The sequence below is a fragment of the Eretmochelys imbricata genome, chromosome 2 (assembly GCF_965152235.1).
Source record: "Eretmochelys imbricata isolate rEreImb1 chromosome 2, rEreImb1.hap1, whole genome shotgun sequence".
Classification (NCBI taxonomy): Eukaryota; Metazoa; Chordata; order Testudines; family Cheloniidae; genus Eretmochelys; species Eretmochelys imbricata.
In genome coordinates, this window is record NC_135573.1 from 182605795 (window position 1) to 182633052 (window position 27258).

The 27258-nt window shown below is 40.3% G+C and overlaps 1 protein-coding gene across 3 annotated transcripts in view; it reads left to right on the plus strand.

The window, feature by feature from the left end:
- The window catches only part of PDE1C (phosphodiesterase 1C), a 505580-nt gene that overhangs the window by 369041 nt on the left and 109281 nt on the right, over window positions 1-27258 (plus strand). For all 3 annotated transcript variants that reach the window (XM_077809239.1, XM_077809240.1, XM_077809241.1), the window contains 4 exons: window positions 15053-15166; window positions 15854-16036; window positions 18014-18080; window positions 24771-24887. In XM_077809239.1, coding sequence (XP_077665365.1) covers window positions 15053-15166; window positions 15854-16036; window positions 18014-18080; window positions 24771-24887 — 481 coding nt within the window. The remainder of the gene's footprint in view (window positions 1-15052; window positions 15167-15853; window positions 16037-18013; window positions 18081-24770; window positions 24888-27258) is intronic.

Sequence of the window (27258 nt, forward strand, 5' to 3'; positions counted from 1 at the left end):
GTTGAGTCCTAAGCCACTCTGTGGCAACTGGCAAAAATGTTGAACTTCCAAAAGCAATAGCTGTATCTGAACTTTTTCTTTTGAACTTCAAACAAGGTTCCATAAGAGCTGTGAATGTTACGGGTTTTGGGGGGGACTGACAGGCTGTATGTGTCATGAACAGTTTTGCTCAGTTAGGTGAAAAATTAAAGTGAATTTGATAATTCAATAACCATACAAGTTCTGTATTCACTGTAATTCCCAGCATGGCTGCTTCTGAATGACTCCATCCCCTCACTATACCCCCTTCCTGTTCTTCTGCCACATGCATTCCATATGACCTGTTTCCATTTGGCACAGTATTTGTGAGGTGCAAAGTAAAGCCTCCACATTCTGTTACTGGATACAGGATTCTCAAAAGGTTTTTGTTTGATTTTGTTTATCCGCTATACTTTGTTTTATTTGGGGCGGGGGTAAGCCAGAGCAAAAGCACCTATCTTGGCTACAGTATGTATTTGCTCTCTGTTTTGCATTATTTATGCTGTTATCCAATATTATTGACATAATACAGAAATTAGGCCATAGGAAGGTCAAGCAAAGTAAACGACTGAGATGCTGCTAACAAAATTGCAGCCAGGCATTGGGAGAAGGGGGGAACGGTGCTGGTGCCAGGATTTCAAGCAAATATTTCAAGGATGGCAGCCAGTATTTCAGTGACTTTTATTGTGCTGGCCTGGTAGTATTTGCTTCAGGAAGGAAAACAAAACCAGGAGACTATGAAAGCATTAATCTGCAAAAGGCTCACCTGGGAGTTAATATTCCCTTCAGTTAGGGAATGTGATGGAAGGAAGATATTTGTAGTGTTGAACTGCTTGTGGAGCTGAAGCATTTGTCTAAGTAACAGCAAAGCAATTTGTAATTGGTTTACAAATGTCTGCAACTCATGATACCACTGAATGGCATTTAGAATCTAACTGTGCATGCCGAGAAGGGATAGGGGAGACACATGCCCATGTAAACACAATAATAAACTATGTAAAGAGCAGTTTATTTTAATAAATAATCCTTACAGGTTTCCTCTCATTTCTTGTCATATCTTTTTCTTATTACCAGTGTTCAAAGACACATTTAGTGTTGTTCCTCTGTTTTAACTGTGGGTCATTTCAAACAGATGTTTTTGAAGTGCCTTGTTTGTGTTGCCTTGAGTGAGTGTTGGAAATCACAGGCAATTTTTTTCTTACATGAACAACCATAAATGAAAAATGTCTCCCATACTTTACCTTTTGGTTGGATAGCAATGTTCTTTCTCTGGAGATTCTCAGTGTAAAGTCTTCATGTTTTGTAGCTACCTACTGATCTGCTATGTTCTGTGGTAATGACTAGTAATGTAGATGGTAGTTTCTCTGAATTTCAATAGGTTCTTTCCCTTAGAAAACTTATTTTCAGAACCTGTATTCCAATTTTGATTAGCTTAAACCTATTTTTGACCCAATGAGTATCTTAAAGTAAGATTCCTTAGAAATGTTTTTCCATAACAATTTCAATTAATAATCTGAGTCCGGTAAGCTAATCGTTGAGCCAGTGGGAGAGAGGTTGGTCTTGTAATTAAGGCAAAGAAACTGAGCGTTAGGCCTCTGCTACTGGTCTGAATTGCTATATGTTATTGGACAGTTCACTTGATCGCTCTATGCCTCACTTTCCCCATCTATAAAATGGGTGTAATATTATTTTCCTTAATTAGTATTTGTGAAGTGCTGTGAGATGCTATGATGTAAAGAGCTATATAAGTGCAAGAGGATTTTTCTTACTGTAGGCCAAAACCTAAGCACTTGATTCAGTGTTTAGTCAAGCAAACCCCTGCTGGATTCAATGGGAACCTGAGTGAGACCCATAGGATATGGCCCTCTGTATGTCCACCTATTTGTAACATCATAAATCCAAGGTTACCCGAGCTTTTCAAGCAGTTCTACTAGTTTCCAATCTGATTAAAGATCTGTCTACTCTGAAAATCCTTTCTTCTTCGCTCACATGTTACTGATTTCACAGGGACTAGGATGGTAGACAGTACTTCAGTGACTTTTATTGTGCTGGCCTTGTAATATTTGCTTCAGGAATGAAAACAAAAGCCCTAGAATAAGTATAGAGTATTGGGCTAGAGTAGGGCTTTGCAGAGCCAAAGAAATTGGCTGTTCCAGCCGTTGCCCACCAGCTCTCTTTCAGCTGAACTTGCACTAATCATTAGTGAAGCATGGGCTGGATTGTGAGATTGGATTTGGAACAGCTCCAATTCCCACACACATCAAGTATATAAATTTGAATGGTTAGTGGTCAATGGCAGTACAGGGCTTAGTAGTCAGGCTGACAATTAAGTTAGACCAAAGCGCCAGCCAGTAGCAATGCCCAGACCACAAGTTGAAGAACAATTTTGTATATTTATTAGATGTGAAGGCTAAAAAGATGATTAAAACTGTAATCAAACTATATTTGTTGTCATTTTATGGCTTGGCAATTCCCATAATGTATTTTTTTCAATTGCCTGTTGCTGTTGCTTTCCAGAGCATATGATTCTATTGCTAGTTGTCCAGGTAGTCAGAAATTCCTGGCATGATGACTTACCCAGCAAACATGTAACTTCTATGCCTAAGTATGTGCATTTGAGAAGTGGACAGCACCTTGATTTCCAGCCCCTTGCAAAAGTGAAGGTAGAATGTTTGCTGGTGATTTTTAGAATGCATCCCTCCAAAATAAAGATTAAGGACACGGCCAGTAGAGAAACAGAACGGGCCAAGTCACAAGCACCCATTGGGAATGTAGTGCTATTGAACATTAGCACCAATCCTGCAGGTTGCAGGGAGAATTCATATTTAGATATGTTTGTTTGCATTTTAGTACAAAGAGCAAAATTAAAATCATATATTGAAAAGTGCTGCACAACTGCCTTAGCTAACAAGTGCTCATACTGCGGTTAGCAAATAAGTGTGGTGAGCACCTGTAAACAGTTGGAAGTTGTTCATCAGACTCTAAAAGGTGCTTAGCCAAGCTTAAATGTTATTAACCATATAGAGCACCTTCATAGTTGATTTCTCTCCCAAGTGTTTTATTAGTACTAATTAGTTACTCTTAGAACATTTCTGAGGTATAGATAATTGCTACACAGATTGGAAAACTGAGACAGAAAAATTTTAAGTGCATCCACTAATCTGAATGCCTCAATTTTTGGGTGCCCTATGTGAGATATAATGAGCTTAATTTTCAAATATTCTTAGTAGCTGTCGCTCCCACTAACTTCAGTTGGAGTTTGTACATTGAAAATCACATCTAAGATGGCTTGAGGTGGGCACTCAGGCTCCCAAAACTAATGGGCACTTTTGAAAACTTAGGCCTAAATACTTCAACCAAGGCTCGAAGGGAATCAGGCCAGGATTAGAAATCAGGGAGCAGAAGATCTTCAGCTGATGTAAGTTGTCATTAAAGTAAATAGAGCTCTGACAATTTACATCAGCCAAGGGTCTGCTTCCAAGGGTCCCTGACTTCTAGAGGTGAGTGTTAGACCATGATTGTCCAGTTCTGCAAGAAGTCTTCAAAAATCCCTCCAAGCCCTTCAGATGCTGCCTTCCTGAGGTCTGAGATGTTCTTGAAGATGCCTGTCTTTGTATCTTTTTTTCTTGATATTCTATTCTAGTTCTTATACTATGCTCATCATCTTGATTTTAGAGCACATAAATATACTGCAGGCAATTTTTCAAAGGCAATGAACATTAAAAACCTATAAAAGATCTAAAGTAGATTATCATAATGAGGGCTATCCAAGACAGAATGCATAAAACCAGTTGGTTGGATCTTACTTTTGTAGCTCTCTTGTAAAACAAAAAACAAACAACAACAAAAAATCCAGCAGAGTTTATTCATCCCATAAATCGGTTATAATACAAAATTCTGCCTTAAAAATGCCCACAGTTCCCACTGACCTCATTGCCTGTTTGTGCCCGGAGGAATACTTTGGCCGTTTAGTTGTCAGGTACTACAACATATAAACTCTATGAAATACAAGACACTACTGATTACCTCAAAAATCTTCGTCAGGTAGTGGTACATGCAGGAAGGTGGCTGAATCTTTTGCTCTCCAATCTGAGAGTTGAGTGCCTGAGTAAGTTGAAAGCAACCTCTATCATCTACCTTTGCGTGGATGAGAAATTTGCAAAAATATAACATCAATTAAAAAACTGGTTTATAAGAAAGTGTAAAGCATATAAGTCTACAGCCACATCCTCAGTTGGGATAAATCAGCCGAGCCCCACTGAAATCAATGGGGTTAACTTCAATGGTGCTAGTCCAGTTAATGCCAGTTGATCTGGGGTGAAATCCAGGCCCCAATGGAATCAGCAGGAGCTTTGCCATTGACTTCAGTGGAGCTGGGATTTCACCCTGGTCCGTACAATATAAACATGAAAAAAGTAATATTGTACTAAAAAAAAATTCCCATGGTGCCATACTGGAGTTGACCATTTGGCTGTGTTACTTGTGTAGGGTACTCATCTGACTCTGGAGACTGGAGCAGAGGGCCACCTGTGAAGAATGAGATTCCAAAAACCCTCAGTCTCTCGTGGTTGGAGCAAGGAATCAGGGCCCAGGCAGGAAAATGTTCTTGTTTGAATTTCACACTTTGTGTGCACACACTGTTACAATTGCCTCAGCAGCCTGCGGGTTCCAAAAAGCTGGTCTGGAACATAATTGATTTTAGAAACTGGAAAGGAGAAGATAATTACAGACTTTCTGCCAGCGGATATTTTAACGGTAACAGATGGGGGGAAACTAAGGTTACAATGATTTTTTTTTTAAATTATCTGTTGGACTTCTTCCTGATCTCTGCAGCAAGCGTTAACTAAAGAACCAGTATGTAGCGCTGACTTTGAGAGCTGCACAAAGCAATCTGCTAGAATCGTGCAGATGAATGACCTTACTAAAGGACTCAGAAATGTGATAACTATGGATTCAAAGAAAAGAAAACCAGTCTTTACAAAACAAAAGGTTTAACTTCCTCTGATGCACCTAACCTGAATAAATATGTGCTATTGGGTAAAGTGGACTTAAGCCAAAATTCTCAATTGTGGGTGCCTAAATATGGATTTATATGCTTAGTTTTAGACACTCGTGTGAAATTATTGGTCATCGTGTCTTGGAATCAGTGCTAACCTTTTAACCTAAACAGAGGCAGTAGAGACTGAAATTTGTAAAAGTGGCTATTTAGTTGGGGAGATCTCAGTTTTGGGGTTCCCAGATTGAGGCACTTTGGTCTTATTTTCAGAGATTCTAGTCGAGCTGGCTGGAAAACAAGAATTTGAAGGCTGTTAAATTTTAGAGACAGAGAGAGACCAAAACTCACCCTATACCAGCTAATGCCCAGTGGCTAGGGCACTTACCTGGGAGGGGGGAGATCCAGGTTCAAGTTCCAGCTCCAAAGCAGGCAGAACTTGACCCAGGTTCTCCCACATCCCACATGAGTGTCCTAACTACCAGGCTATTGGCGTGCATGTGTCTCTCTCCCCCCAAAACCTTCCTGATGAATTGGCATTTTTCTGACAAATGTTTTGTTGACAAATCCCGAGCTAGCTTTAATTCTGAGCATTCCACAATTCTTATCTATTTCAATTGGAGATGGGAGTGTTGAACACCCCCAGAAACCAGACCTAGAGTGTCTCAAGCCAGGGTCCCATCAACTGAGCCAGCCAAAGTTAACGATCTCATTTGAAAATGTAGGCCAGAATGATTTATTGTTGCAGGCTGTTAGTTTGGTGGTGTCTCCCTTTCCCACAACAAAAACTTGACTTGATCCCACACACATGAAGTCAGAGAAAGTCTCCTATTGCCTTTAATAGAAATTAGAAAGGATCCATGAGCAGCAGTTGTAATGCTCAGCAACAGATGTTTGTCTCTGTCTATTACATGGTAATTTTCCGCACATTTAACAGATATGAGCCTTTGATTGTTTTTGTCCCTGGTGTTTCTGTTCCTGTGTAACCAAAGTAAACACCAGTGTTTGTTTGCACATGTAAGGAGGGAGGTTAAGACCAAGAGGGAAAAGTTATGGTTGAGAAATTTTCTGCTGAGACCTGTGGGTTCTTTCAGAACAAGTCAGTTAGGACTTACTTGGTCTGTTGTTATGAACTCCACATTCAGCCTAAGCTTATTAGTAATTTCAGGCATAGTCCATCCCTTCCTGCAGGTGTCAGTGAGGGACTTATTGATGTGGCTCGGGGAACGTGAACTCTGGGACAGTGAGTTCGGTTGAGATTTGCATACATGATTTGAGGTTCGGTTGGTTCCGCAGCCAACCAGACTTCGCTATGGCAGGGCCATTATGTTTATCACAGCTCCACTGTCCTATTTCTCAATAATAAAAATGAATTGTGTACTAAAAAAAAGGTATTTTGAAGATCCATCAGGAAGAAAGGTGTCTTCTTCTTGCATCTTGAAACAAAACAATGCCTGTAATTCCTGCTGATGAATGAACTGTGTTTTTCAGTGATTGCTCCTTGTAAATCGGGTTGCCACCTCTGAGGTACAAAAAACAAGACATTCAAATCATTTCCATGGAAGTATGAAACAGCAAATGAGAGGCGGCAGCTACAGCGCCTCCTGTGTATCATCTATCCTTGGCAAAGGATACAAATCTTTCCAGATGAGTTAATTCAGCTTTCAATATTCTACACTGAATCTAGTGCTGCCATCCTTTTTCTTTACCAATACTATGGGCAAGGCCCAAGGGCTGACTGAGGATCCAGTTATACCTTCCTGTTGCAGTTCTTCAATAACTCTTAAAGCTTCTTCCCTTTTTTCAGCTGGCAACCAATAGGGTGTCTGTTTTAGTGGTCTGGCTTCCCCAGTGTCAATCATGTGTTGCCCTAGCACAGTTTCCCTATATCGTTACTGGACCAGGAAAACAACCCCTGATTTTTCCACAGAAAGTGTTTTAAACTTCCCTGCTGTTCCATCTTTAAATGGACAGCACTGCTCTGGAACTGTTCCAGACGGAATTCTGGGAACTCTGCTTCATTCTCTCCCTCCCGAGTCCTTTTCTCTGCCAGCTGCTACCAAACTCATTGGCTCACATTGTGCTATTGTAGGGCTCCTTTTGATAACCTGAGGTTTATCTGAGACATTCAGAAATATGACAGAAAAAATCCTGACTCAGGTCAAGTAAAACTTTTGCAGTGAGAAACCCCTTTTGACTTTCTTTGCCAAAGCAAGTGTCAATAAATTCACATCTCTTATCTGGTGGGATATCTTATCACATCTCCCACACATTTAGTTTGGCAGAATAATTTCAGTTGCAGGAGTTAATACAACTTTTTTACAGCACACCAACCTCCTGCAAGGCGTCGGTTTAGTCTGGGTTACATTTTCAAAGGAAATTTCCACTGCTCGCATCTTCAGAAAGCCTTGGTTGGCATCAAAAATATATTTATTAGATGTGACAAAGTCTAACCTGAAGATAAACTCATCCTCTATTTCTGCAACCCTGACTTCTTGTTCAAGCTCTAGGGGCCAAATTTTGAGACCAGTGTCCCCCATTTTTGGACTGGTGCTTTGTCCCCAGTTACTGTCTTCAGTTGGCACCAATTAAGCTGTTTATTTTTAGAAACCCCCAGTCCCAGCAAGTCTGGTCTAATAACAGTTAAATTTGAACCACTGTCTACAACCCCCATGCATTTTACACTCCCCAGTTCATGTGCAATTGTCAGACTTTCAGTGTGGTTACTTAATTGCCCAGATTTGCACAAGAACAGTGGGGCTATGCCATTTACCCCAAAACTTTGCCCCTTTAGCTTGATGGCAGCCCATTTTCCAAACTGCGTGAGGGAACCTCTCTAAGCTCCTGTGTCTCTCTCTGCTGGCTTGCTTTATACTTACAGCAATCGGTCTTTCTGTGGCCAGTTTTGCTTTAAGAAAAACACCAAATATCATGAATCTGGTGATAAAGTGGTGAGAGTTGTCAACAACATGAAAGCAAATATGATGGAACTGCCTTATTCCACTAGTCATAGCTGCATAATTTCTACCTTTATAAATCCATTCTTACGCACAGTATTCTTTCCTCTCCATATTGCATATCTCCATTGCTTACTCTGTACTCATTTTGTGCATGTATTTCCTATCGATGTCAGTGGATGCTCTGCACAGAATGAGAGGGGGTTTGCAATGCAGGTCAGAAAGACTTTTGCCCTTAGTTCAATAGATCTTCGTATCTTGTAACAGTTCCAGTTTGCTTTCCACTCATCCCCTCTGAAGTTTGCATTCATAAAATAAGGCCCAGTAAGTAATTCTTCAGATTACTATTCTGTTTGTGTTTAAAGGTTATTTTTATAATTACTAAAAAAGCAATTGGGGTTGGGTATCAAAAGATGATGTTCATCACAGATGAGTGGTCTTTGAAATCATTCCATTGAGTTTTCATTACATGAATGTAATTTGACTAATAAAAGCTTCATAAACACAGACTGATAGCAGGAGGTGCCTCTGGTTCATTCCTCCAGAGTTAATGAGTGACAAGGATTTGCCAGAGTCAAGTGCACCATACTGGTGCCTAGTTGGAATGACGTTCTTTTTTGCCCGGAGGAAATTTATGAAGAACCTCACTGTAACCAGGGGTGGGTCTAATTATATGTCTCTTTTACTGACGAATCACTGTGCTGAATAAGGCTGTACACAATTGCCCCATATTGGAGTTAATGGTAATAATGTTTAATTGTATTTGTTCTGGAGAAAAAAGGTATTAAATATGTATTCCTGCAGTGGGTCAACTATGGAAACATTATTAGTAATTAGAATCATATCTTATATTGCTACATCACCTTTTATTCTAAAGTGTTATACTGCTGTAAAGGATTTTTATTTGAAGTTTTATTATTATTTATTTTACAAATATATACATCCCCATTGAAATGTGGCCATATGTGGGACAGAAGGACGCACCGACGAGCACAACAGAACATTTCATAAGAGTGGGGAGAGGGGAAACTTGACAAAGGGTATGAGGACAAACCCCATCTCTTACAAAATGAGTTCTAGGATCTCTAACATCCTCAAGGGCAGGTCTTCAGATGGTGTAAATTGGCAAAGTGCTAATTAATTCAAATTCATGTTTGTCAGTATATACCAGATGAAGATCAGCTCTTGACTTTTAAAAAGTTTCGTCCCAAAGTCCCAATGCTTAATAAACTTCAGAAATATAAAGAGCTGATTTCAGAGTAGCAGCCGTGTTAGTCTGTATCCGCAAAAAGAACAGGAGTACTTGTGGCACCTTAAAGACTAACAAATTTGTTAGAGCATAAGCTTTCATAGGCTAAAGCCCACTTCATTGGATGCATAGAATGGAACATATAGTAAGAAGATATATATATATATACACACATACAGAGAAGGTGTAAGTTGCCATAAAAACTGTAAGAGACTAATTAATTAAGACGAGCTATTATCAGCAGGAGAAAAAAACTTTTGTAGTGATAATCAAGATGGCCCATTTAGACAGTTGACAAGAAGGTTGAGGATACTTAACATGGGGAAATAGATTTGGAAAAAGAGCTGAGCCACTCCTGCTGGAATTTGAAACTGTGATTCCAGGGAAAACTTTGCAGCCTGATGTTTTGTTTTCACTCTCACCTTCTTTTGTCAGCCCACTATACCATTCTGTTCTCTAAAACAGTGGTTCACAATCCTTTTTTATACTGTGACCTCATGTTACAACAGAAAAATTGCCATCTAGTCATAAAGAAGGGGAGGGTGGTCATCAGCCATTTGGGGCTTGTTTGCAACTCCCGGCAGAGTTGCAACCTCCAGATCTAGAAACCATGTTCTGAACCACAAATATTAGCTCACCAGAAGAGTTTTCGAGGATTGTTTGACAGTATCTGACCAACGGGGGTGCCTTGAAATCATTTCATTTTTTCACTAACAGTATTTTTTGCTTGGGAAGCTATAATGCACATTCCAGACTGAGTCAAGAAACAGCTCAGGGCCTGATGTTAACAATGAGCTACTGCTGTTTCATTCGTGTTTAGTTGCAACTCTGGAACCATTTCATGGGGATGAATGGTTTCATAGATTTGTTTATTATCCAACTATACATTTATTTGCAATGAAGGAGGAAATTAATGCATCTCTCTTGGGTTTACTGTGTCTAGAAAGAGACCATTGACCCCTCTGGTTGTGTTATTGGTGTGTTGACATTGTTAGTATCACATTTACATTATAGTACAGTACTAGCTCTTTCAGTTAGGGACTATGACATCTTGGAAAGTGCAATGCACACCTTTGGCAGAGTATATATAATGGTAGCCAGGGAAATTGATGGAGCATGAGACTGGGAATTAGAAGATATTCCCAGCTCTTCTACTGACGTATTGTGCCACCACTCTGCATTTAATTTAGTCCATATTTAAAAATGAGACACTGGTGCTTATCTGCCTTTGTAAAATGCTTGTGAAATTTACATATGAAAAAATCTATATAATTTAATATATTTATTTTGTTAAAAAGAATCAAATGATAAAAATATCAAGGCTGTTGGATCACAGAGTATATATTTTTTGATTTCCCTACATGATGCAGTGTGGCATAGATGACAGAGCACTGGACTTGCAACTTCAGAGATTCATGTTCTATTCCTGGCTCTGCTGCTGGGTGACCTTGGGCAAATCATGTTGCCTCTCTCTGCCTCAGTTTCCCCATCTGTAAAACTGAGATAATAATATTGACCTCCTTTGTAAAGCACTATGAAATCTACATTGAGAAGCACTGAATAGGAGCTAGGCATAATGATAATTATATTTTATAAATAGGAAAACAGACAAATAATATGTGAGCTGTCCACAACTGCTAGGGCTTTGCTGAGAAAAGGGGTGAAACCACAAAAGTTTTTTCTTGTGACTTGTTGAGTTTGAGGATGAGCAAAACAAGGATTAGCAAAAGCAAAGTCAAAAAGACTCTTTTGTCTTTCCATATGGTGGCGTGAATGGTTGGTGAATAAGCTTATTAGCTGTTGCATATAAATTGTAAAGGGCCATGTCATAAATATAAAGGGAAGGGTAAACACTTTAAAATCCCTCCTGTCCAGAGGAAAAGCCCTTTCACCTGTAAAGGGTTAAGAAGCTAGGATAACCTCGCTGGCACCTGACCAAAATGACCAATGAGGAGACATGATACTTTCAAAGCTGGAGGGGGGGAGAAACAAAGGGTCTGGGTCTGTCTGTGTGATGCTTTTGCGGGGGACAGAACAGTAATGGAGTCTTGGAACTTAGTAAGTAATCTAGCTAGATATGCGTTAGATTATGATTTCTTTAAATGGCTGAGAAAATAAGCTGTGCTGAATGGAATAGATATTCCTGTCTTTGTGTCTTTTTGTAATTTAAGGTTTTGCCTAGAGGGATTCTCTGTGTTTTGAATCTAATTACCCTGTAAGGTATTTACCATCCTGATTTTACAGAGGTGATTCTTTTTACTTTTTCTTCTATTAAAATTCTTCTTGTAAGAAACTGAATGCTTTTTTCATTGTTCTTAAGATATAAGGGTTTGGGTCTGTGGTCACCTATGCAAATTGGTGAGGATTTTTATAAAATCTTCCCCAGGAAGGGGGGGTGCGAGGATTTTGGGGGGAAAGACGTTTCTAAATGACTCTTTCCCAATAATAAACCGGTTAGTCGTTTGGTGGTGGTGGCAGCGAAAGTCCAAGGGCAAAAGGTAAAATAGTTTGTACCTTGGGGAAGTTTTAACCTAAGATGGTTTAAGTAAGCTTAGGAGGTGTTCATGCAGGTCCCCACATCTGTACCCTAGAGTTCAGAGTGGGGAAGGAACCTTGACAGGCCACATTCTGAGGTTGCTTATGTTGGTATAAATTCAGAATAGCTTTATTTACTTGATAATTTCATTTACTCTTTACAGTCAATACCAAGAGAGGAGTAGGGGGATACACACTGATCAACTCTAATAATTCATGTCTTTGTAGTTCTTAACATGCTTGTCAGAAGGAACATCCCAAATACCAAAATAGATGGATCCCAAATACCAAAATGTCAGATGGAGACATGGTTTTGTATGGCTGGAAACGTGGTGAATTGGAGAAGTTGCATTTAAAATAAAACTGAGGATCAGCAATAGAGCTAAGCAGATTTACACCAGATGAGGAGCTGATCCTGAGTATTCAGGCAATGCTTGTGCTTTGCACATTAATTAAAGTTGACTGGTATCCAGACTCTGGTAGTGTTAATCTGCTCTGCAGTAATATGCAACGCTATTTAAAAAAAACCACCACCACAAAAACAGGCCCTCTATCTAAGGAGATAAATATTTGTACCCAGCTATCACTTTATTTATAACAATAGGGGGAGGGAATGCTTGGAACACAGTTATTCAGAAAGGCTGACTTTTAACAATATATTGAAAACAACTGCACTGTCTGCTACTACCCACACTCTGTTTAAACTGGCAGGCTAGGTTTGTTTCTTAAGCTGTGTCACTTCCATGGTGAATTTAGGTTTTGTCCAGAATTTTTAATCTCCAAGATAATGCACTAATGAAATGTAGACCAGAATAGGAATGATGCTTTGGGGTTTGTGTGAGCCTTTGGTACCATCTGACTTTCCCAGAGCACCAAATCCTGCCGGCCCTACAACATGCTATTAGTCTTATTGAATAGCACCATTCCCATTTAGCTCCAGTGCCCTTTAGAGGTGGTTGGAGTATAGATATTCTTTCCTTGCATTGGAAGGAATATGGGGACAGATCCTACAAGTTGCTGAGCACCTCCTGCAACGTTTTGAGTTTCTTTAGCTCCACTCAATGGGAGCTGAGAATGCTCGGTACTGCATAGGACCGGGCTCTTTGTATATTTTATTATATTATTCTTTGGTCTGAAATGTGAAATAACCCCTTGTGTGGTAATATGCCATTTGGAATGAGGGTCTTCAAGCTTTTCCCACAGGTGCACTGCACCTTAACAGAGAAGTTGCCAACCACAGCATATTCTTCTACAGAAAAGTGTTTAGTAAAATATTTTGTGTGTTTTAGGTGCCTTTTTAATGCAATTTAGCAGGTGGAATAAGGAGGAGGAGCCAGTATCATGTCATCAGCCAACTCTCCGCAGATCACCACCAAGTGTTCTGCAAACAATCATAGTTTGACCTACAATCTGGCTTCAGTTATGATGTCAGAAACTGTGTGTGGCCATAGTCATGTGACATGATACTTAGGTGAGATGCTGTTAGAGTTGTCATTACCTACAGGCCAGATTTGATCACCTTACTAACGGTGAGTAGCACCTTCTTCCACAAGTAGCCCTGTTGACTTCAGTGGGACTGTTGTGGTGTCAGGTGCCATTCAGTGAGAGTGAGGGTAGCTCAGTCTGGCACTACATTTATGATTTGTTCAGCACTGTTTCAACCAAATACTGTATAGATGCATTCAGCACATTAAGGATAATGTCACTGGACTCATATTTAGTAAACGTAACAGGCAGCAGCAGCTGCTGCTAGATAAATCAAAAGTATTTGTAGATAATGAATGGTGAGGCAAGACAGTGTAATTTTTTACCTGTGAGAAACATTGATTGTGAGACACCATTCCATCATAGTGATGTTACTTCTGGTTTGCCAGATGATTGATGCGCAGTATACTCCATGTAATCTTCTTGTATGATGGGTGTGGGTGCCATAAACTAATAGCTACTCGTTGTACTAGTATTGAGTACAAATTTTTGAAGGTCTTGTGGATTTGAGTTGCTGTGTGCTTCAGCCAATGAAATAAAAGGCAAGAAATGCAAAACTTAATGTCACCGTTGCAATGTTAACTCATCCAGCCTACCTACAGGTGGTATTAATGATAACTAGTTAAGGGCCACACCCTGCATGCCAACACAAAGGAGTAAGAGGATGTATGGGAAGGGAAGCTGTAGTTTAGTTTATTAATATAGCATCTTAGCCATAGGCAATTGCACCTAATACAATAAATACAAATTTTAAATTGATGCCACTCCAAGAAAAATACAAATTTTAAAAATACAAATTAACCATGCAAGTTTAGCCCATGTAACTGAAATATTTTCACAACACAGCAAATATTCTAATTTCTGAGGTGATGGGGTTCAAGGCATATGGGCCAGGAATGGAGACAGCCATTTATTTCTGAGATGACAATACTGGTTACAAGACCATAAACAGAGCAGTAAGTCTTCAGCTTGGCCAGACCTGAAAATACACACACAATTGTCTTTTGTTACTAGAATACTTCCTTTCCAGATAGGCAGTCTGCATAATCTGGAAACAGAGACTTCTAAAAGCCTTCCTTACAGGGTGACCAGCTAGCAATGTGAAAAATCGGGACAGAGGGTGGGGGGTAATAGGAGCCCATATAAAAAAAAGCCCCAAATATCGGGACTGTCCCTATAAAATAGGGACATCTGGTCACCCTACCTCCTTAACATATTGAGAAGGGAAGCAAACACTGCAGAACCCAAACATTTCTTCCCACCCTCTCTGTTGAGCAAGAAGGGGCAGGAATTGGTGAGGAACTGAGAGGAGGCTTGGGCTTGTCTCCATCTCCATTACACTGAGCAGCATAACTGTGCAGGTGCATCAGCAGACGTGCTGCACTAGGAAGGAGTTGAGTTGGTGGCGGGGGGGAGGGGAAGAAGCGGTGGCACTCTTCTAAGCTCTGCCCATGTGAGTCGCCGCTCACAGTAGGTTGCACAACTGTTCAAAATACAATCCTGTGTGCTGCTTGGCTCCTTGAGCTGGGTTCCTCCTCAGTGGGGCTGTGTAGACTATGCCTAAACGTATAATGATCTCTCAAGAAGGAAAGTATTTTGTGACCTTTACATGGACGGGGTCCTCAGACTATCGAAAGTGTATTTGTTTTCTTGTGAACATAGTACTAAGGAATTTTGCTGTGTCTTCAAAGTTCAAAGGATCTTAATTTGACAATATTTGAGGTTATGTTTTATGTTGGATTGTATTTTGAACTTCTACTCAAACTCAAACCCATTTCTCTCAGTGCTAACCAGGTTCTTGTTTTCCTCTCTTAGGTTGCGGTCTTTGGTAAAGCAATTAGAGAGAGGAGAGGCTTCGGTTGTAGACCTAAAAAAGAATTTGGAATATGCAGCTACCGTTCTGGAATCAGTGTACATTGATGAAACTAGGTGAGTTAACTACACCTGTGTATTGATATTTTGTACGACTCGAATGAAGTTGTAATTTACATATTAGTTGGGAAGCTGGTGGTCTAATGGCATCCAAAATAGGCACAGTTGCTGTCATTCTCAGATGAGAGTCCAAGATCTGAACTATCCTCTTAAGGGAGCCATCCATGTCAGGATTGAGGCAAATTGGTGGGGTGTTGTTCACACTTCTGCTTCTACCCGTTGACATGTGCATAAATAGGTGACTTAAATTTGCCAAATCTATCAAGTCAATCCGTTTCACTAGAACTAAATGTACTTCTACAGAAGCGTCTTGGGCAAACTTTCCAAAACTTAAAAGGAAGTGATTATCTGATTGTTATTTGGAAATGTTATAAATCTCAACCAACTAAAAAGGATGATAAAATGGGGACTGTGAATACTGGAAAGCTGAAGATGAGAAATCATGGGAGAGTAATGGAGTTTCAGTGTGCTGATTCTCATGTTTATCTGCCTGGGAGTGAGCTTCACAATCTGGCATGTGACTTTCCAAGAAAATAAACAATCTGTTATAGATTGTCAAAAATGTGTTCCGTTAGGATTACCAAAAAAAGAGTGAATTTTTAACAACTTCTTTAGAGTGTATATGAGACTTTATAACCCTGTGTTAAGAGCCCTCTATTTACCCATGTTTCCACTCCCCTTCAGGCGTTTATTGGACACAGAAGATGAGCTCAGTGATATTCAGTCAGACTCCGTGCCCTCTGAGGTCCGGGATTGGTTGGCCTCCACCTTCACGCGGCAGATGGGGATGATGCTTAAAAGGACCGAGGAAAAGCCTCGGTTCAGGAGCATCGTCCATGCAGTGCAAGCTGGGATATTCGTGGAGAGGTAAAGGAAGATATAATTATTCTGCTCCAGTGGCTGGTCAGGCATCACAGATTGTATTTTTAATATTGAATGAAGACTATTTTATTTTGTTTTTATTGTTACATAGAGGTGAGCAAGGACTGGAAAACTGGGACTAAATAATTGATCATAAATGGAAACTTAAAGTATTCATTCGCTATTAGTATAATACAGATCTAATATTAAAATTGGAGCCATTTTGGTTTTTCCTCTTTTTTTTAATGTATGCTTTCAGGGGCCAAAGGGAGGAAAAAGAATATATGGCTTCAAATATTCCTATGATAGGAATAAGAGGTTAACCAAAGGCAGCTAATTCGGTCCCTGGAGTAACTCTACCTCTGTGGTCCAGTAAAATGTATAAAGGGATGGACAGGTGGCTAATGTAAACCAAACCTGTATCTCATCATTCTCGGCTTGAATTACATGAGTCACTGAGAACATGCAGACCAAAATCAGTTTAAAGGTTCAGAACTCAGAGGAGTCCACTAAACCAGTGAAACTCCCTCAGTCTTCTCCACTGTTGATTCCTGCAGCTTGCACCAAATCACACCTCTAGAGCTAGATCAAACCTAATTTCAAACATCTGACCCTTTTAAAACTTCTTGCTGTTTGAATTAGGACTGCCCTGTATCCAACTTTCAGTGTTTCACCTGTCTTTAGAGAGGAATCTCCTTTCCCTGACATTTTGTTTTTTGAAATTTGTATTAAGATATTATTAGTTATTGAAATATTTCATTTACTAAAAGCCTGGGAAATCATGTATGGTATACTTGTCACTGCTAATAACTGTATAAATGTATTTCCATTAGGTCTTATGCTGTTTACATGTAGGGAAGGGTGCAGTCAGCACCTATGGCCTTATTCAGCAAAGCACTTAAGCATGTGTTTAACTTTGAGCACCTGTACAAACCTATTAAAGTCAATGGCACTTGAGCACACACTTCAAGTTTAACACATGCCCAAGTGCTTTGCTGAATTGGGGCATAGGTGCTAATTACTAGAACTGGGCAAAATCTTTTGTCCTAAACTTTTTTCAGTGAAAAATGTAGCTTTGACAATACTAAAATTTTTTGTGATTTTGTGTTGGTTTCACCAAGTTGTTTGTTTAGAGAGAAAAAACAACATATTCAGAAGCATTCTGATTTTTTTGATTCAAAATGACTTTTTGCTTCGCAATTTCCTTTAATTTTATTTTTAAAAAATTCAAAAATATTAAATATGCTCAAAACTGACCTGACACACTTAGTTTTCTGTTGAGCAGAGTATTTAATTTGACCCAAATTTACATTTTTTCGATGTTTTAATTCACTGATTTTTTTTTAATTCACTTTTGGTTCAACCCAAAGCAAATATTTATTTTGAGGTTTTGGACTTGCCAACAAGCCAAAAACAAAAATCAAATTATTTACCCAGCTTTGCTGATTATACCCTTTGCGCACACCTGCACACACAAACAACACAAGACTGTTTTAAAAAACAAAGTAATCGGCAGGAAAAGCTGTACCATTCAGGAGCTGAATAAGTCCAGTCAACAGACTTGATATGTTTACTGAAGCTCTATCTTGAAATGCATTCTGCCCTGGGCCAGCAAGGACTGAGAGGGTGGAAGACACAGTGTGGTCAGTTGCTGTAGGAGAATAGGAAAGTCTTGCATTGCTGAAGAGCAGCCCCTCTGCTAGATCAAGATGAGGCAGATGCTGAGTGATATCCAATCTAGTCCTACTTGTCCAGGAAGACTGTGGCCCTAGTATGTGTCATGGACCGGGAAGGATGTAAAATGAGGAAAATTGAGGTCATCCTTAGGACTCTATTAACGATACGGACGATATGTGCAGGGAAGGATGAAGAAGAATTGCAATCTGTTTTTCGTGAATAAATTATGTCTCCTGAAAAGAACTCAAATGAATCCTTGGTTTTCTATTTTGTTTTTCTGTTCATTTACTTATTTTATTTTGGTAGAATGTACAGACGGACATCAAATATGGTTGGCCTGAGCTACCCACCAGCTGTAATTGGAGTCCTAAAGGTAATACCGATGAAAGTGTCTTTTAACAAATGTTGGTAAGGCACTGTGATATTTTGGTGGGAGGTCTTTGTACTCTCCCTCTCATCCTCTCTGAAGTTTAATATAGTTCACAAACATTAATCATTTACTGACCTAAGGGAAAATCCTTCCTGTTGAGAAAAAACAGATCAGGGTTCTGGCCATTTTCAAGTGGTGAAGATGACTAGGAGGATGAGGTCATAGCTCTGTGGGAGGTTACAATACTCAGGGCAACTGAGAACTGAGTGGGATGCTGAAATCAACTTGAGACTTTGATAGTAAATAAAGAAAACTACAATGCACGAGTTTAACTGAGGAATAACCTGTTCCCAGTTGTGTGCTTTTAAATGGGAAGATTGAGCTGTTATAGTGGTAATGTGTTACATTTGTGATTCCTGTTCATGTCAACAAGGACCATGGAGATCATGAACCCACTGGCAGTTTATGTGAACTATTGAGAAAAACCAGGCATGATGTCCTAATGGGTAATGCCTTTATACAAGTCTTTGCTATATTAGGGATGAGTGAGTCAGCACTAACCTTTGTCTTTTTCTGTGTTGAACTGAAATATGCTTTGAAGAGATTCTGCCACTTCAGTACTGTAGTTTAGCCTGTCTGTAGATTGGATATCCAGCCCTTTACAACGAGACAGGCACAAACACATAGTTTCACTTCTTACTATAGGCTCAACAAGGTAAGGGCTGAACAGTGGCCTTGTGTTTAAGGCATTGGATTATGAGTCAGAAGACATGAATTTGTTTTCCAGCTCTACCACAGTCATGAGATATGTAGCATAGGTGCCATGTTCTACTCCAGTTGAAGTTAATAGGATAACTTCCTTTGAAGTAAATGGAGCAGGATCTAACCCAGAATCTTTCTGTGCTTCAACTTCTTTATATGTAAAATAGAGGAACACTATTTCCCTGCATCACAGAAGAGCAGTGAAGCCCAGGCACTTTGAAATCCTCCCTCAATGTAGGGCATTATGGTCCTGTCTTGCTTCTTTGGGTGAAATCCTGCCCCCATGAGAGTCAATGCCAAAACTCCCAACTTCAACAAGGCCAGGGTTTCACCCTTAGTGTTCTGAATTATTTTATCATGAAACACTGAACAAGCATGGTTAACCTTCACTTTGGGCTTGTCTCCATGAACAGTTAGTTTGCAGCAAGCTGGGGTGTGAATCTACCCGCATTATACTGCCACGGTCTAACTGTTCGTGTGCACCCTGCTGATCTGCATTAACAGTTTGAGCTAGTCTCTTTGAACTGGACTAGATCAAAGTGCATTAGCGGACTGTTAATGTGCATCAGCAGGGTATATATGAACAGTTAGACCGTGACAGGTTATCACAGGGTAGATTCACACCACAGCTTGCTGGGAACTATGTGTTTGTGTAAACAAGTGCTCAGAGCAACAGAACAGCTCTGAGAGGGTCTACACTCATTCAGCTGTCCTCTTCACTCCAAACACTGTTTGTCATGCTGAACCCTCATTCCATTAGTCTGTTTGTTTCTTGTAAACACAGAGCAAATTCTCTTTGCTGTAATGATACATTTTGAACTATAATTCTGTAGTTATAAAAAAACCCAAAGCCTATGTTTTGATTGCTGACTTTAAAAACTGGGACATTTCAGGTGTTCTCAAAGAAGTTCCTGGGATATAGACCATCATATGAAAAAGTAGGACTGACCGGGTAAAAATGGGACACAAACACTTTACCATTTGAAATCTGTGGCAAAACTCTCATTGTATTCACAATCAAGCCGTATATTATTTTTATTATTATGATTCTTATTTTAATTTTAAAAATTCCAATATTTGTATAAATTATGGATGTCTATACGTACAAATACACATTATTATTATTAACTCGTTTGCTTCCCTGACTGGTGTCAGTGACTTATAAAACAAAATAAACACCTAAAACCAGTGAAGCTTTTAAAAGGACTGTGTGGACGCTTTGTGCACTGTTTCCCCCCATCTCTCCTATTCCCCACCCATTCTCTTGAATAGCTCAAAGAGTTTGGACTTAGTCTTTTGCAGGGGGGGTGTTTATTTGCTTCTCTTGCCTAGTCCCACTGATAGTGTTTGAAAACCAAAAGCACAATTTATGATTTCTCTTCTAAGGCTCAGTCCACAACTCACTTCCCTAAGAGCTTGACCTCATCCTCAGTGCTTGTAAAATCAGTTGCTGTGTAGAAGATGATTTACCAAGATATGTGAAAATGACTCTCTGAGAGCAGGACTGAGACCCCAGTGTCCCCTGTTGCTCTCTGACTCTTTCTGGGACCTTCACCAGGCTCTGCGTGGGTTTTTCACTCTGAGGCACAAGCTTGATCCTTCAAGGACTCTATATCCAATGCCATTCACTCCAGGAGGAATTCTGCATGTGGGAGGTTGTGGGGATCAGGCCCAAATTATGGTCAGATGTAATCACAGTACTTTGGTCTTATTTAACTGTCCTGCTAGTTGGATAATGGCTGCATGGTACTTATAGCTTATAAGCCTTGTTTGCATCTTTTCCTTCAGGGCTGATCTTAAGTGGCAGATGCTCAGCTGGTGTAAATTCTCATCTCTCCATGGCTTCAATGTAGTGATGACAGTTTATACCAGCTGAGGATCTGCCTCTACGTCTCTTACACAAGTGAAATTTCCAATGAGATTTTAGTCTTGCTAAAAGTGAAGGAATATTCCACACAGAGTCTGTTGTTTAATAACACTCAGCATAATGTTATGTCTAGCTGATCTCCTTCCTCGTCCCTGGGACGCAGCGCCAAAGCCATCCGTACGCATGCATAAATAAAATGCAATCATCTTTCTTTTTCGATTAAAGTGCCTTGGGAAATTGGGAGCCAACCTGCAACAGAGATTAAGTGTGGAGGATAACGTCCAATTTAAAGATGTAAATCTTTAATGCACAGTTAAAGGAGTGTAAATCAGCTAGGCATGAATATGCTCAGGCTGGCTGCACCACAAAGTTGTCAGCAATCAGGAATGCTGGTCTCAGGCCAAAGATGGCTGCACTGCTGATCTGTATAGCATTCTCCCAGCTATACCTTCTCTAGCACCTTTTCTTATTTTGCTAGGAAGAGGAGGGCACATGACATTTCAAAAACACCTTCCTCTCGGACAAAACGTAACTATGGGCTATATCCCACATGGTGCTGAGTGCTCTCAGTTCCCACTGACTTCAAAGGTGACGATGGCGCTCAGTGCTTTGCAGGAGTGTTCAGAATCTTGCCGAATTGAGTCTTATAAACTAAGCTTAACGCTTACTCCCACTGTTCCCACCATCCCTCCACTCTCAGCTCTGCTATATAATTTATAGTTCAGTAGAAGGCGCAGGGGGAACTGAATGTGGATATCTACCCCTCTTACCAACGTTGGCAGTTAACACTACTGTGATTTTTCTCCTACTCTGTCGTTTTCCGGAGAGCCCGAGGGAATATATTTAGTGTATAAAAAAAAAAAGTTGAAGAAAATTAGGGTCATGTTAACTCTTGGATATACAATAGCACGTGTGACGTAGGAGTGATATTAAAACCAGCATGAACTGAACACCACTTGGATCTGGTTTTCAGCATTACTGGAGGGAGAGGGTATCTAATTGTTTCCCCACTATTCCTTATATTTTTATATTTTTGTATTTATTTTATGTCTTTAAATTGCAATTGAAATAAAAACCCACCCATTTAAAAAGTTGTAGGCTCCCTGATGCTAAACTTATACTAGCATAATGATGGGCATTCAGCATAATTAAATATACAGGTAACAAATCTATTGAGTGTTTGACTTTTGATACAGTTCTCTAATTCGATGAATAAAACTATTGAAAAGATAAAGGTACTTTTTTGTTCAGATAGAGACCTCAGTGCTGCATAGAGTCCCCCCAGTTGTATTTGAAATTGGCTATGTAAATAGGTCAGTGTTAAATAGCAGGATGGGGAAGGAAGATGTGGGAGAGGTTGCAGGCCTACATATAGCTTAAAGGTCTGAATACATCCCTTGAAAAATATTCCAGTTGTATTTGGGTATTATACCTGATGAACATGTACAAATTTGTCAGTAAATACTTTGTGCTTTGTGGGCTTGGTCTGTTGTATTAATTTAGATGGAATGTATGGCCCCACAGAGTCAAAGGTGTTAATGTGACAAAGTCACTGTCCAACATGTGCGGTTTGGTACACAGAGACCGCAGCCTGCTTAGTACCAAGGCAAACACACCATTAGAAATTCATTTAACCTTTTATTAAAGATAGAGGGAAAAAAGGAAAAACTGTTAAAACATTTGAAATGTAAAGTATTAAATAAGGTTTTCATTTTAACAGCATCCCTGGTTCCCTTTCCTTTTATCTGTAGAGTCTTTAGAATGAATATTCCCCTGTTTGACAGTCTTTTAGATGGCATTAAATATGGCAATAACTGGCCTTTTTTGGGAAAAGAGATGAAGTTAGTTGAGAGAAGCTGGAACTGTTGTTAAAGTCCGATCCTGTATCTTAAAAAGCAAAACAAGGCAAATATATGCAAGAGGGGAGAGAAAAGAACAGCAAAAATAGAAAATGCAGCTTCCATCACTGGTATTAACTTTAGTTGCAACCTCGCTGGAGATATACAGGTAGGGTACATGGTCTTATTAGCCACTCTGAGACCTGGTAAACTCGTACCAGCATCGAGTCATTTAGGGCACTGCTTGTATCTGCCACTCTGGTCACAGGTTTACAGGAATGTTGCAAAATGTACAGTCTTGGCCAGCTAAGCCAAACCCTTATTAGACAAGGCAAAAGGCGAGAGATAGGAAAGATAAGAAACAAGGTGTGGAAGGAAAAGGACTCACTCTGTGTGTGTGTGTGTGTGTGTGTGTGTGTGTGTGTGTGTGTGAGAGAGAGAGAGAGAGAGAGAGAGAGAGAGTCAGACTCACATCCCAGTTGGGATTGAGCTGTTGGAAGTAGCAATATCATCTGACTCCCGCTCTCTGGCCTGGTTAGGACATCTCTCAAGATAAGGATGATGAGGGCCCAGTAGTATTATGGTAGGTCACAGGAGACAGCAGGGGTAGCGGCCATCATGGTAAAACTTGCTCCTTAGGTGTTCTCCTGTCTCTGTCAGTGGTTGTTTGCAATCAGGTTCTGCTAATTTCCCCCAAGTCTTTTTCTTTTTAACAATCCTAAAAAGGAGTAATGGGTGGAATGGCCTATCCCCTCATTAATTTGTTCACTGGTTAGGCCTAATTTCTGACATACTGATTTTGTTCCATTGATTTTCAGTCCCACACTTTTTTTTTAATTTGGCATGATCTTAACACAGTCCATGAGCTTTACCAATAGGCCTTTTTTGTTTGGATTAATTCAGTCTTTCTGCCTTTCTTTTGCACCTTTTCCCATCAACATTTGTTGTTATAGGTTATTGTGACCTTCTATAAACTTTCAGTTTTACAGACGTGGTCATTCAAAGGTTACTTCTACATCCTTTCCATCCCTTGCCCAGTGGAAATGTAATGATTCCTCTGCCAGGGGTGCCTTTACATCCTCAGAGGTAGGAACCAGAACTGGTCCTGTGTGCTTGGGGTTTGACAGTTTGCCAGTTAAAACAATCTCAGTTTGCACTCAGACTCTCTGGCAAGCTCCTTCAGTGGGTGTTTGCCTAATGAATTAGTAAAAACTGAGTAACAGCCAGTGGAAATTGGACCTCAGGCATCAGATATTTCTTCCGTTATTGTGCCACAAGAGAAACTGCTCTTTCTGTGTTTCTAGGTCAGACTGAAGCATGAAATGTATTTCATGCTTCGGGGAGCCTCTTCTTGTGAGAACTGCAGAGAGAGACTCTGCAGACTTGGGAGGTTCTGACACAACAGGTGCCTTTAAAATCTCAACATTCACCATTCTAAGTTGGCTCAGTACCCACAGTCTTTTCCTAGACTTAGGAGAAAGCACAGAACTGCAACCAATGCAAAGATATAGTAGATGCTGAATATGCAACAGTGCCGACTGTAGACTGTATAGGCATTGTAATGGTGGGGTGCTTACCCAAGCCAGGATTCCAAATCTTTTGACATTCAGCCTTTGCTGATTGTAGTTAGATATCATGAGTGACCATAATTTAAAAAAATCATTTTTGAATGCACATTTTTTGTTAAACTCCTGCCAGATTTGCCATGATCATAACACATTGCAGGGATTCTCAAACTTCATTGCACTGCGACCCCGTTCTAACAACAAAAATTACTACACAACCCCAGGAGGGGACGGGGAATGAAGCCTGAGCCTGCCTGAGCCCCGCCGCCCTGGGCAGGGAACCCAAAGCTGAAGCCCAAGGGTGGGGGGCTTTTAACCTGAGCCTCACCAACCACAGGTGAAGAAGCCCTCAGGCTTGGGCTTCGTCCTGGGGCAGTGAGGCTTGGGCTTCGTCCCCAGACCGCAGCAAGTCTAATGCCAGCCCTGGCAACCCATTCAAATGGGGCCGTGACCCACTTTGGGGTCCCGACCCACAGTTTGAGAACTGCTGAAATAGAACATGCGCTGATTAAATGAAACTAGAGGAATCCAGAAGCAGTGATGAATTTCTTTCATATTCCGCAAAGTGATGCTTTCCTGATTGTTAAAGTTTTAAAGCGGCAGAAATTATATAATTATAAAATAAATGACTGTATTAACACCTTTTTTCCACACTTTGCAGAATGTAGACAAATGGTCCTTTGATGTATTTGCACTGAATGATGCTAGTGGGGATCATGCGCTGAAATTCATTTTCTATGAACTTCTCACACGCTACGATCTGATCAGCCGTTTCAAGGTTAGTAAATCTGAGATGAGACTTTTCTTCCCAACTCCCCAGAAGATCACTGAAGGAAATAAATTCAAACTTTATTCAAACTATATTCCACCCATACTTTTACTGTAACTTTTATTATGTTGTAGCAGTAGTTCCCCGAATATGATTAAAATACTTTCCTGCGCGCTACAGATGTCTGCTAAACCATGCATTTAATTGGACTGGGGCTCAAATACGTTCCCTTCAAAGTCATCAAGAAACTTTTTTGGACTTTTGCAGGGCTGCATTACAGTCCTGGAATATAATTCAGTCACATTTCCTCTTCAAGAATGAGCTGTGTTTTCACCATTTCAAGAGATTGCCGTGTTGTACTTGAGTCCCTCATCATGGTAGAAATTATAGCTTAGATGAGTCCATCACTAAATAACTGTAATTTTTAAGAGAGATCCTGGCTAAACTGTACCTGGATCATTGGGAATACCCAACTGTACTCCTGTGTGCTGTGAAATCTGCAGATTTAATCACTGTGCAAACAAGCATTGTTGATGCACTACTGACAGTTGATTGAACAACTTGTTCTGGCTACAGGTTCATGTTTAGTGTTATCGAATTACTGATGCAATGAATGCATTTTAGAAGAGTTTTCAATGGGGAATACAGTGGGCTTAAAATCTCAGGATACATTTAATCTTGGCCATTCTTCAGAGCTGCGACTGTGTCATTTTTAGTATGGATGCTGCCACAATCTAAATAGTAACTGTAACCCCTCCTTGTCTTCCCTCAAAATTAAATAGTGCTATTTCTCTTGCTTCCTATCAAGCATGCCATGTTCATGACTGTGATGGGTTGGACCCCCTTTCTGGGGTGCCACCTGATGTGTTGGGGTCCCACTGAGCCTACCTGTTCCAACAGCCTGGGTTCCCCTTACTCTATGCTGCTCTGACAGGCTCTCTGGCCCCTTTCCAGCACACACACAGGTCGGGACACACCCAGCTGTAGAATCACACAGAGTCTGCAATCAGCTTTCTGTGGGAGGACTGAGCTCGGGGAATTGCCCAGCACTCTGGTGCATATGCCCTCTGGAGTGTAAACCCAAAGTTATTTGGTCTTGCAGTGTATAGAGATCTATACAGCGTAAGCTCATGCAATTTGCTCCCTCCCTCAACGTGGAGGAAAATATGCACAGCTTCCCCCTTCACCCCCCAGTTATGAATTGCACAAACTGGGTTTTGGAATAAACAAAAAACAAGTTTGTTAATTACAAAAGGTAAATTTTATGTGATTATAAGGGACAGCAAACAGATCAAAGCAGATTACTGAGCAAATAAAACAAAACACGTAAACTAATCTTAATACACTAAGGAATACTGGCTACAAATAATTTCTCACCCTAAATGTTGTTTCAAGCAGGTTGCAGAGTTTCTTGAAGGTAAACAGCACCACATGCATCTTAAATCTTCAGGCATTCCTGTCAGGGTTCCTTCCCCACTCTGAACTCTGGGGCATAGATGTGAGGACCCGCATGAAAGATCCCCTAAGCTTATTTTTACCAGCTTAGGGTAAAAACTTTCCCAAGGCACAAACTTAACTTGTCCTTGAACAGTATGCTGCCACCACCAAGTGATTTAGACGAAGAACAGGGAAAGGACCACTTGGAGTTCCTATTTCCCCAAAATATCCCCCCAAGCCCTTACACTCCCTTTCCTGGGGAGGCTTGAGAATAAACAATATGAGCACGAACCAGCCTTGGATTTTTAAGACCCAAAAAACCCAGTCAGATTCTTAAAAATTAGAACTTTATTAGAAGAACAAAAAATATAAGAGAACAACACTGTAAGATCAGAATGGAAGATAATCTTACAGGCAGTCAGATTCAAAACATAGAGAATCCCTCTGGGCAAAATCTTAAGTTACAAAAAGACACAAAAACAGAAATACACATTTCCTCCAGCACAGTGAATTTACAAGCCAAAACAAAGAAAACCTAACATATTTTCTAGCTAGATTACTTACTAACTTTACAGGAGTTGGAGGGCTTGCATCCTTGATCTGTTCCCGGCAAAGGTATCACACAGACAGACAAAAACATTCCCCCCCCCATCCAGATTTGAAAGTATCTTGTCTCCTCATTGGTCATTTTGGGTCAGGTGCCAGTGAGGTTACCTTAGCTTCTTAACCCTTTACAGGTGAAAGGATTTTGCCTCTGGCCAGGAGGGATTTTATAGCACTGTATACAGAAAGGTGGTTACCCTTCCCTTTATATTTATGACAATTCCTTTACAGGCTGACCTTTCTTGCCTGGTCTCAGCCCCTGCCTCCCCCAGCTCAGTTCCTTTGTTTCTTCCGGTGTTTTCAGCAGTCTTCCTTCTTGGGCGGGGTGGTTGTGGAGAAA